At 40.4% G+C, this 13,191-nt stretch overlaps 1 protein-coding gene across 2 annotated transcripts in view; it reads left to right on the plus strand.

The window, feature by feature from the left end:
- Nucleotides 1-13,191, plus strand: part of LOC308083160 (atrial natriuretic peptide receptor 1-like) — an 84,824-nt gene that overhangs the window by 23,724 nt on the left and 47,909 nt on the right. For both annotated transcript variants that reach the window (XM_080425330.1, XM_080425329.1), the window contains 2 exons: nt 8,127-8,314; nt 11,699-11,812. In XM_080425330.1, the coding sequence (XP_080281456.1) occupies nt 8,127-8,314; nt 11,699-11,812 (302 nt within the window). The remainder of the gene's footprint in view (nt 1-8,126; nt 8,315-11,698; nt 11,813-13,191) is intronic.

Consider the following 13,191-nt stretch of genomic DNA (forward strand, 5'->3'; position numbering starts at 1 on the left):
ATGTTGCAATATACTGTACATAGCAACAACTACCCCAAAAGGGGTTCCCGGATTGAAAGGTATAATAACGTATAGGGGTTTTATTTTATCTTAGCACCATAGTCGGTGTCGGCTCTCAGGTGCATTCAGCAATCGTTTTTTTCTCACCTTCCAACCGACTACTCCTGACTTCATTCGAACGCCAGTCTGTAGTAATCTGTAGTAGTCTGTTTGGTGGAGAGCTACCTTTACATTGAAATTATTTCCACAGATGTACCAGTAGGCGAAGATCTCTATTCATCTGTCTGTGCAAGACTAACCAGCAACTAACCATATTATTTGAAAAATATGTGAAACTAAAGTCTTCATACTGCACCTGGGTTGGAGAACCAGACCTGTGCTTCAGATTTACTACTTTGAGAGATGGGGCATTTGCAATGGAAAAATGCCTTTGATGCCAAAATCAGCACCGTTAGACCCAATTACCTTCACTTCTTTTTGAAAAGGAATGATCCAGTATCTGGTGTGCTGTCTAACATCTACTGCCCCACTGTGAATGAGCTATGTGCCCACCATGCTGATCTTAGGAGGGAGACATCCTACACCTTATCTCACCAGGAGCAAACCTGGTTTCTTTTGATGGAAGATTGATCCTCGTCTCAGGCCTGACGTCAAGACCCAACATTAAGTCTGTGAAACCGGAATTAGTGTACACCCTAAAATGTAAAAGTAGATGTAAGAGAGAAAGAGACCTTTCTTTTTCTCCCATCATCCTACATAGCTATGTGCTCGCCTATACAATGAAAGCACACTCACTCACTCACTCACTCACTCACTCACTCACTCACTCACTCACTCACTCACTCACTCACTCACTCACTCACTCTCCCTCTCTCTGTGGGAGATGAACCCTTTTGGAACATTTACGTAATCATATCTTCTTCCTAAAGCTGTACTACTCGTGGTCTTTGAACCTGTAGCCCCACCACCACCACCACTGGAAATAAATTATGTGTCATACTGTACGTACGTCAATGGAAATGTATTATATGTACTGTAGTGAGATTAATTCCACCTGTGTGGAATTACATGGAACTCGACTTGCTCTACAGTAGTACCCCTCAAAAGATAAGTCTTTGGACATGTTCATACAGTGAATCTTTTATTCATACCCCATACTCTAGATTGGGGGGTAGGGACCCCGTACATAGGGGTGGGGTCTCCCACCGCCCAAGTATGGCATAAGAACAAAATGGCTGCTGTGTGAATATCTATGGACAGTTGAGATGAAAGCTGTAACCGTTACGAGGTGGAAATGAGCTCAGAGGGAGATAATTACCTTTCCTCTTATCCAGCTTCCTCTCTGACCTTTACTTTATTCTTTTCCTTCATGCTTTTTCAGTTCATAGATTTCAGTTGAATGAACAGAATTAGGCCCAGTGGGAGTCATTTAAAATTACATGTGCTTGTTTGGTACAGAAATAAGAAATCCAAGACATTCAGCATGTGGCAGTGGCACTGTGGCAGAGAGAGAAACAAGGATTATGGGGTTCAAGTGGTTCATCAAGGAAGTTCTTAAGACAGGTTGCATTGGAAAGAATGCAAATCACCACAGTTGAGAATATTATTTTAGTTTGACTTTCAATTAGATGATCCTGTTGTGTGTCTTGGACATTTTTGCTGTGGTACCAGTGAAACTGCTGTGTTCTGGACTGTCTGATTTTGGACTGTAAGGGGTGAAGACTGATTTATCAGCAGGTTAGGAAGGGATTGTCGTGCAACGAATAGAAAAGATATTGCCACGCGTCGTGAGCTTGTAGAGCAGCTACTTTTTGAAGAATGAAAAAGATTTTCACCTATAATGCCTAAAATAGGGATTCCAGAGTTAAAGTGGTTAGAAGCCAAACCAAGTTTAATTGCTGTGAATAAAAAATAAAATAATACACCACAGCAAAAGTCTGGTGGTAATTATCCACTCACTACAGGATTTTAAGAGTCGGATAATGGATTTGCTGTCCATTTCCTACTCAAGTTTTTAAATTTAGAGTACTAATGTGGTATTGGCAGATGCTTTTAGTTGTATGTTATCGTTCTTGGTTGAATTTTCTGCACTTTTATCGTTTTGTAATCTGTTGTATTGCTTCGGCCCTGTCTTGGCCAGGTGGTGTCACTTGTAAAAGTGGTTTCATACATCAACGTGACTCTCCTGGTAAAATAAAGGTTTGTAGCAGACAATGTTTGACCATCATCTGCCACCGTGTTCCTTGCACTATTGCCTATATCTGACGTACTGAAGGTTATTTGTGGCCAGGATTTTTTTTTTCTTTTTCCTGCTGATATTCATTTTATGTGCTAGGTAACATAAAATCATGACCTACTGTAGCAATAATAACCTTGTCAGAAGTCAATTTGAAAAATCGTAGAATATTTTAGACTTTTATTTCTGTTGTGGGATTTGGTGGATTTGGGGGTATTGGTACATCCTGATGGTTAGAGGAAAAGGAACCCTTTCATCGCCCATAAATCTCTCATGTGAAAAGTGCATTGGTCAGTGAACTGGAACCCTTTCATCTCATTACAACTGTCCAGCTTAGGAAGTGTGTGGAGATCAGGGGTCAATGGTCATTGGGCACTAAGGTAATCTTTTGGTCTTTCTGTTGCTCTGTGACCCTGCCTACCTTTCCTGGTGTGTAGGGGTCATGTCTGCACTTTGGCCTTTTGTACTGTGTACAAATCCTATGCCACTCTGACAGCTAGTGGGGAGGCGGTAGCTAAAAGGATACAGCGCTCTTGTGACAGGAAGACTGCTGTTTTGATTTTTCACCTTGGCTTGGAAAGAACAACAACTACTATGTGTTGATGTACTGTACAGGTTCTACAGCCTGATGTAAGTTTCAATGTGTGTAACTGTATGAATGTGAAACAGCTTTGTGATTAAAATGAGCAAGCATTTTTCTGCAAACCTCCCATTAATAAGGTTTCACCAAAAGTCATCATGATAGAATAGCTTACATTTCTGAGCCACTAATGTTACAATCTACCGCTTATGAAATGCAACAGTCAAAGGCAGTGCCCTGAAAAGAGATTTAACTAGAAAAAGTGCTCATCGGAGCACAGGTCTCAGCCATGCCTTTCGGCCTGGCGGAGACAACAAATACCTGTGTGTCCCTCCCTATAGAGAATGCTTGTCTACAGAGCAGAGCAGCACAAGTACCGCATTAAGAGCAAGGCAGGTAGGTAGAAAAAAGCTAGGAGGTGTGATTTCAGCATAATATACTGTATGTGTTTCTTGATGGGATGAGTCTTCAGTCTGGCCAATAAGCCTAAACCTGACACAGGACTGAACTCAGATAACTCCCTGGCTCCTATCTTGCTGCCCTGGCCGGTGGGTTGGGGGGGGCTGGTTGGGTAGAGCTCGGTATCGGAAGATCGCTTTTAGCCTTTGGTGACTTGTTTCCGTGGTTTCACCGCTCACTTCCTGACCCAAGGTTATTAAACCCTGAAACAATAGAGCAAGCGAGACAGGAACGGCAGGCCGGAGGAATGTCATCACGCCCTTGGAGACTTCCTGTGGCACAGACACCGAACCTCAGCTTTGGGGAGAAGCCAATAAAATTTTATTTTTGCAATACCACTTACTACAACTACTGCTACACCTACTGTACTACTACCACTACTACTACTACTACTATTACTTTGTGTGTAATGCCTTACAGATATAGCCTTATTGGGCTGTGGAGAAGTGAGCTGAGACTAATTTAGACGGACCCCAAAAATATTAACATGCAATGCAATCACTGCCATTTGGCGGATGCTCACCCCATGCGACTTACTGTACTGTGCGATGAGTGCGTAATGGCCTCAGTAGCACCAGCCACAAGATGAGGTCTAACATTTTACTGCATCTTTCTTCAAACATTAGAATGACTTAATTTTGGACCCCTGTACACAATGACTATATAAGTGCCCGCCAGTGTGGTAGTGGCTGTCACACTGCCCATGAACTTGGTATTAACTGTCTCCATTAATTACCCAAGGCTAATGAAGACTGTGTCTGGGGGCGTGACCTTTGGCTCTGATATATTGCTCAGTCTTACTAATGAAGTGCCTTATCTCGGTTGACTGCCTACAGTAGCATACGTCCACTGTTGTATACCTAGCCCAATTATCTTCCAGAAAAAGATCCCGCAGCACACCCCCTCCATATCTCACGTATGCAAAAAGTATAAACACAGTACTGCTCTAAAAGTTTGATTAAAGGGGTGTAAGTGATATTTTTCTGTTAAACTAAGAGTTAAATAGCTCTATATTCCCCTACTAAAAATGTTTTGCTATAGAGTGTCTCCTTTCTTTAGTAAACAGAAAATACATTTTCTGGTCAGGATACCAATTACAGCTATTCAGGAGGGAGAACTCATACAGGACACAGGTTAAACAAGTGAAATTGGAAGTGATGAAACAAAGAAACAAACAATATACAATTTCAGCTGATAAATGGTTTCTCTTCCTGATTGGATGAAATTGGTGACCCACCTGAAAATGTATTTTCAGTTTATTAAAGAGCTGAAGAGATAGGGAGACCCCTGTTACCGAACATTCTAGCAATGATTACTATCAGAATATAGAGCTTAACCTTTTAACGAAAAACCTTTTGTTTTAACCAAAACATATCACTTACAGCACCTTTAAACAAGCAAACAAGAAGACACATTTGCAAACTGTAAGTGGCAGTAGGTCACCATGTGGCTCTGGAGGTACAGTAGCCATCTGGGAATAGGAAGGAGGATACCCAGCTCCTCATGGCTTCATGTCAAAGTGTCCTTGAGCAAGACACTGGACCCCTGCTCCCTAAGCACCCCTAGGTGCCAGCCCATTGCTCATAATAGTTAATAAGTCAAGGTCAAACACAAACAACATCATTTGTGTTGTTAACAAAAGAAATCAAAAAAACAAAATGGTTCTCTCTGTAGTGTGGAAAGCCAGTTGGCATGAGTTGAATATGTTTATATACAGTATATCAGGCACGCCTAACTTTGATGTTGACTGCAGGAGCACAAATAAAACTATATATATATATATATATATATATATATATATAACCTACTGCACAAGAACAATGTTGAAACTAAGAGATTTGCTGAATTATTTTTTTCTTTTTTTACATGCATAGATTCATGGCTATAATTCAACTTTGACATGTTTTCATTTCAGTCTGGAGCCTTATCTTGTGCCGGCAAATTGAATGCCTGCGATTGACTAGTGCCGGTACAGTACATCACTTGAGCTGGAGGGACAGGAGCATTGTAATTGACTAGTGTAGTCCCATAAATCGGATGGACAGATGGTGCCCAAATGGCTACTTCCGGTCCATAGCCTGGCTGCATGTTTATCCCATAGCCTGGAGAAATGATTGCTGATTATAAATTCAGAAAAATTATAATGATAATACATATGATGCTAATTGGCCTGATCGTTTGTGAGATTAGCTGCGGACAGACACAGACAGACAGGCACACAGACAGGGACAAAGGCAAGATCTTCTAGTAGAGATATAGCGAAGAAAAAAAAATATGACTACTATTCTCTCTCTCTCTCTCTCTCTCTCTCTCTCTCTCTCTCTCTCTCTCTCTCTCTCTCTCTCTCTCTCTCTCTCTGCCTCTCTGCCTCTCTCTTGGTTGCAGTTATGCTAGGTCTTAATTCAAATGCTATATGAAGGTTATACTGGTGTCTGTTACATAGAGCCAATCAGTACAAGCACAAGATAAGTAGCAAAAACAAACAGACCCAAAGTTGCTTCTCATTGTTTTTGTGTTTGTTTTTATTTCAGATTTACTTTTAACAGGGATAGTGCACATTGATCAATGTTTCTTTTTCTTGTGTTTTTTCTTCACTGTAGCCCCTGGGCCAGATGTTAAAATAGCAAGAATAGAGAGTAAGCCAAGTGGTTGTCTCAATAAGTCACACAAAGCGGGCATTAAATACACAATAATTCATAAGTATTGGTAGGCAAGACACTGTTTGGCAAGTAATGAGACAATGGGACACATGCAATACAACCATCAAGACAATGGGATTAGAGAGATACAGATATGCAGGCCAGGCAAATGGGGACAGACAAAGCAAGCATGTAGAGGCTAGGCATGATGACAAATGTGGTTGCTTTCGAGCCAAGTTTTAAGATTATTTACAAAGGAATGGTAGGTGGTACTCTGCTGTAGAGTACAGTATTATGTAGCCGAGAGGAAGGGCGTCCCAGGTCAGGAAAGCCCCCCCTGAGAATGCTAACTTGCCAGTGGTGCTTTTCCTCCTTGGGACAATAATGTTTCCTCGGGTGTTGATCTGGTTGACCTGCCATTAAGGGTTTTATGTGGTGGTCCGGGGCTGCCAGGGGATGAAAGATTACATAATTGTTTTGTTATACAAGAAACCTTGTATCTCCATATTTACACTTTTTATGTTTTTTTTGTTGTAAATTAATATATAGTACCTTTATTAGAAGGATAACCCCTTGAGATGTGTCATCTCGTTTTCGAGAGGGTCCTTAATGCCCTACTTCCTCATACGACAGTGTCACACAAAAGTAGCAAAAATTGCAGATCTACAAGCTCACAACAACGCATTATGATGCAACACGTGAGCTTGTAGATCTGCATTTTCCCCCCTATTTTTGGAGAGAAAAAAAATTAAGTGACAGTGGTCTGTCTGTGGGTTTTATATTGAACCAATGAAAAGTATTACCAGGTGACTGTTGACAATAAACTTAACTAAATTGGATCCATTAGAGTTATTGGAACACAGGTTCTTTTTCCTATTTCACTGAAAAGTAACAGTTTTGGACATGCAAGGTTTCCACCAAACAACAACGATATAAGATTTTCCAAACTCAGTAGGGGACTATACTTAGGCAGTTATGTGACAATGATGGTAACTTTTGGGTTTAATATCCAGGACTTAAGAGGCTGTTTGTAGACGGTCTGTACAAGTTTGAGTGAAGCACTGGTATGCAAACAGATAGTCAAACTGTATGTAAAATGTGTGAGAATGATGAATACATTATAGCAGCTTCAGATGTTCAGTGCATTATTTTACATTGTGCAGATTATATTTGTTTCTTTTGCCAAAACATGCCAGAGATGAGTCTTGAATAACACCAAGATATTGTGAACTACATACAGACAGGGATTCTTTCTTTCTTCATTTGAGATATAATCATGAATTTGTATGCCGCTGAGTGACATTGACCATTATCTGCGTGAGTTTAAGAGTTTAAGAGAAGCCTGTTCACTGTCTTTTGCATGTACATATTACATGTCATCTGTGTACATTTGTATGTCACCCCGAACTCAAGGCAGATTATTTATGTATAAGCTGAAAATGGGTCACAGTTCATCATTGACTCTTGCACATTGAGATCTACAGTATTTTCAACGTAGGATTTGAACTGCACAAAGCATCATGAGAAAAGGTTTATTTTGCCAGGCAAGCATTTGGGATTCAGCTCTCGCTGCTGCCATGGCCCCAGGGCTAATATTCAAGCGGTCAATATTGTAGTAACTTTCCAATATTTAGTATCTCTCATAAATCTCAACTCTGTTACCAGTGGTGGACAGTAACTAAGTACATTTACTTGAGTACTGCACTTAAGTTTTATTTACTTATGACGTTCACTCCAAATTTCAAAGACAAAATATTTTGTATTTGTATGAAGGGAAAAAATACATGAAAAGGATGAATTAACCACTTTAAATATAGTAAAGAAAAATAGCAGATCTGCAAGCTCTGAGATTGTAGATCTGTTGCTATTTTTCCAATTATTTATATTTTTTGAACATTTCTGGAAAATCTTGGATTTTTGGGCAAATGTGTAAATTTCAGCACAACAATGCATTGATATTAAAAGGAAAATGTATTTTTAATTTGCACATTTGAATATCAAAGTATGTCTAGAAGTACTTTTTAATACTTAAGTATTTGTAAAAGCTAAGTACTCATTTGACTGAGCAACTTTCACTAGAAGTGTTGAGTAATATTTGACCAGGAGTATTAACTTAAGTACTGGGGTCTGGGGTTGAGTACTCTGTCCACCACTGTCTGTTATAAATGTATTATGTCAATGTTGTCTCTCCCCACTCTCTCTGTCCCTCCAGTGGTGTTCTTGTGCTGCTCTCCAGACATCTTCAGGCAGCTGATGGTTCACTTTCATCGGAAAGGGCTTCCTCAGGAGGAGTATGTCTTTTTCTTCATCGATGTGTTTGGAGACAGCCTGAACACCAAGAATGGTCAGCCATGGGCCAGAGGAGATGAGGACGACGCTGTCGCCAAACAGGCCTTTGAGGTACAATGATACTGGTCAGAAGTACAGATCTTTTGGCACAGTTTCCTTTGTCTACTAAGACTATAGTGACAAGGTAACATTATGAATGTCCCCACCAGTGTCAAAGCATGACAGCGTCGTTCACTTTTCCTTCTGATTCCCGAGGAATAAGAGCCCATCGGCCGATTGGTTCACGACCAATGACACGGCACGACACATGACAACCAACCAACAACAACCAATAAAACTACAGCATGGCCTTCCATCTGGGCTATGGGACCTCAACCACAACTACAGATTCCATAGCCCGTGAAGAAAGTGCTAATAAACAGCTCACATTAGGAATAAGTGAAAAATAAACGAGATCGACTGGTCAACTCATTGAGGAGAAAAACTAGTTTTCTGTTTTTAGTAGTAGGATAATAGCACATTAAGAAACAGCTGACATAGAAATCTAACATAAAATACCTAAAAGAACATCTATTGTCATGCACACACATACATATTATACACACATGCATACTGTGGGCTATACACATACAGTACACACACACACAGACAGACATACATACAGTATGCACATACACACTTCCTACGATCACTCCCAGTGTTTGTCTCTCTCATTGAAGCACTTTTCTCTCCCTACCTCATTAGAGAGCTTTATTACATCACATTACATTACAGTCATTTAGCAGACGCTTTTATCCAAAGCGACTTATAATAAGTGCATTCAACATAGGTAGGCAAGAAAACTGCTTATCACCAGAAGTCTTAAGTGCATTCTCTTCTAAAACAAGCAACTAAGAGTATACCTAGAGCTAAGGAAAAAGTGCAATATATCAGCTACCTACTTTCTTAAACAGATGAGACAAATAGGAAAATCAAATGAGCAAGAGCTAAAACAAATAAGTGTATCAAATAAACAAGATCCAATAAAACAAGGTTAATAATAATAATAACAAGCTTCACCCAGCAGGACAGAGAGGCACAGTTCAGCTGGGTGTGTTTCAGTCAACTCACACATCACACGCATGCACGCATAATTGCACACACGCACGCTCGCGCAGACACGCAAAACCAACAGATGTATTTACACACTTACCTGGATTAAAGTATTACATAAGGCCTGACAAGGATAAGAAAACACAGAACCACAAAGGCATGTGCACACACACACACACACACACACACACACACACACACACACACACACACACACACACACACACACACACACACACACACACACACACACACACACACACACACACACACACACACACACACACACACACACACACACACACACACATTTAGCATTGTTGTTCTGGCTTACTGCCTCAGTTTGCTAAAATACCTACCATATGCTTGAGATGTTGTGGGATTGACTTTGACCTTTGTTGCATTATTATCGTGTCTCTCTCCTGCTCTTGACGCTCTACACTGCAAACTATGAAGTAGGAAGAAAAAAAACTAAAGCTTACTTAAATGGAATCTTCACACCAAAACATCTGTAGCCTTCAGACATAGATAGATTCCTGATTTATGTACTGTAGAAAGATTTTACAAAATGTCCCTTTCTTTCATTAATAATTAATCTTCCAAAAATTAAGAATAAGTGAAATGTTAGTAGGCCTACTATGCGGTGACATTTTGAGAGTGTGTGTGTGTGTGTGTGTGTGTGTGTGTGTGGGGGGGGGGGGGGGGGGTCTTCTAATCACATACAGCACATCACTCTTCTGTTAGAACATAAAATTCAGAAAGATTTTGCATTAGCTTAAGCCTTGTTCTCATAGTGCACTATGGGATAAACATATCCATTTACTGTGACATTTTAACTCTTTCACTGCCAAGAGTATTTTCATAAAGTACTCCCCCAGTGCCAGCCATTTGCGTGTTTTTTAATTTTTTAATTTTGTAATTTTTCATTCAAATAAATTCTCTGATTGGGGTTTTAAACACTTACGACAGTTCTACCAGTAGAGAGCAGCAAATCGACACATTGATCGCCTCGTTGACTCGCTCGCCCCCTCCCAAACAGGCTTACGTCACATCATTAACCGGATGTGACTTTTTCGACAATCGCTGATCGGGCTAAATTACGATGTGATACACGACTACGATGACTGTTAGTCACCCAGACCAAAGAGAATGGCCAAAAATGACCGCGGGAAAAAAATGAGAACCGGAAACGGAATCTGCTTCATGAAACCGGAACCCAATGAGTCTGAAGGTATCAGAAAGCGAAAGTGATCATGAAAAATAAACAGAATAGCGCGACCACAGTAAAAAGTAAAAACTCGGGATTTCTCGTTCTGGCAGGGAGGGTATTCAGAGAAAACTCGGGATAACTCGGGGCTTGGCAATGAGAGAGTTAAGTGCAATGATGCTATATACAGTAGTTTAGTATTACTATTACTATATAATATCTGAACTTTCAAAACACTATATACCATTTCCAGAAAAACCCATTAGATGAGGTGCAATTTCTAAATAATTATTAAATATAGGATCCTGTCTGTAATAGTGCTATAATTCATGTATAATAACGGTATGTCAACCGATGCGGACATAGTGTACCAACTATTGTTATTGTTAAATAATATAATTAAGGGGCTTGGGTGGAGCATGGTTCCTGCCCACCACTAAGGAGATTTGAATCGCCAAGGGGTTTGAATCGCCCTTTGGCCGGGCATCCATACAAGCGCAATAGCCCGTGTTTGTGGGAGGGAAGCTGGGTGGCTGGGTAGGGTGATATCCTTCGATCCACTGTCTAGCGCCTCCTACAGGTTGGTCAGGGCGCCTGTTCAGTGGGGTGTGGAAGTAGGAATAATCGTGTTGAGTCCTGGCGGTGAAATCCTCACTGTCACAGCCTTGATGTCACATCTGTCGGACAAAACACGTGGTGCAGTTATGTAGCGCCTTTATCCAAAGTGATTTACAATGTGCATTACATTCACCCATTCACACAAATTCACAGACAGATGACAGAGGAAATCATGCTGGTACCAACCTGCTCATCGGGAGCAATTAGGAGTTCAGTGTCTTGCTCAAGGACACTTTGACGGTAACACAATGGGAGCCCGGGTTCGAACCGGGAACCCTCTGATACATAAGCGGACGCTCTACCTCAGTTAGTAGTGACAAGGGACTAGAATACACAACAAACTGGAATTGGCATAACAACTCAATTGGGAGGAAATGATATGCATGTATGTATGTATATATAATGTATAGTAGACTGTGTATACACATTATTTTATTTTGTAAATCGTCTTTATAAGAGCAATACTTTACAATAGTGACACTGTTTTCAAATGTCTGAACAAATCTCTTCAATTTGCATTCATTTTGTCAGCAAACTGAAATGAAAATACCAAAGTATACTTTTCTCTCTATTTTCAGAGTGTGAAGATACTGACGTATCGAGAGCCACAGAACCCTGGGTACAGAGACTTTGTCAGCCACTTGAAGACAGATGCTAAGAAGACATTCAACTATACAGTAGAGGACTCACTGGTGAGTACAGTGTCCATGTGTGTGCATGTGTGTTCTGTTTGTGTGTCTGCAGCTTTATTTAAGCTATAACTTTTTCATGTCAAGGACGCCCCCAAATTAATGTGATTGGCCACGGACTGTCGGACCCCCATACAAGATTTGTATTTTGAAAATAGCAGATCTACAAGCTCACGACGCGTGATGTATTAACTGATTTTGATGCTATATTAACTAATTTTGCTAGGGAACCCCCTGGAACCGCTTCAAGGTACCCCTGGGGACCCCAATTTGAGAACCACTGGGGTACAGTAGTAGTCAGGGCCTTATGCTGATGAAAGGGGATTAAGAATGACTTTGAAAGAATAGAGAGAGAAAAAAGAACATTATGTAAAGCAGAAGACAGAAAGCAGTGGATCCGTTCATTTCTGTAGCTTCTGTTCCTCTTAAAGGTCTGTGTGTGTTGTGTCCAGATCAGAGAGAGCACGTTTCGTGTTCGTAATGCTCAGCAGGTCTATCAGCAAATTGTCTCCTGTACAACGCCTGGCTGATTGATCCAATTCAATTTAGAGAAGCAAGCTAATTTAGTTTGGCCGATCGTATCTTCTCATTTTGTCCTGCACACAGGTACAGGATGACAGCATAAAGAAGCGCTGTCACACAATTAGATGAAAAAGATACACAGTAACAGAGATGAACAGAGAAAGGCAGAGAGAGACAGAGACAGACAGCGAGAGAGAGAGAGAGAGAGAGAGAGAGAGAGAGAGAGAGAGAGAGAGAGAGAGAGAGAGAGAGAGAGAGAGAGAGAGAGAGAGAGAGAGAGAGAGAGTTAGTGCAGCCAGAAGAAGAACACGCTGGGTTTAGGCTGGGCTTTCAGGCTTTCTGTTTGTCAGGCTTATGAAGCTAGTTGAACATCAACAACAGACAGCTAAATAAAACCAATTTGATTAAGAAACAGGCAGATCCCCCTGCCAGCATCCAACACCCTTCCCCACAAGCTGTCTCTACTAATTGTTCAGTATCCAGAACTTAACTGGTAATTAACTGCCCATTTCGATCTACACGGAAAGATACTTGATCTACAAGCTCAAAACGCGTCGCAGTACGACGCGTTTTGAGCTTGTAGATCTGCTATTTTTGCTATTTTTGAATTGGAATCGTGTTTCCTTTTTTTTAATTGGAATCCTGAAAAGTTACATTTTTATTTAATTTCAAATGCATTTAGTTATACTTATGTTAACTTTATGAACTTAAATACAAATACATTGGACACTGGACAAAAATGACAATGGAATTTTAATACTAGTCTTTAAGTTACTAATATAGACTGAAGTAATTAAAGCGGGTCATGTTTGCATGTTTGGAATTGTAACAATAATATATCAGTATTCCAATATTAACCT

The sequence above is a fragment of the Gymnoscopelus braueri genome, assembly GCF_963280865.1.
Source record: "Gymnoscopelus braueri genome assembly, chromosome: 4".
NCBI classification, from domain to species: domain Eukaryota; kingdom Metazoa; phylum Chordata; class Actinopteri; order Myctophiformes; family Myctophidae; genus Gymnoscopelus; species Gymnoscopelus braueri.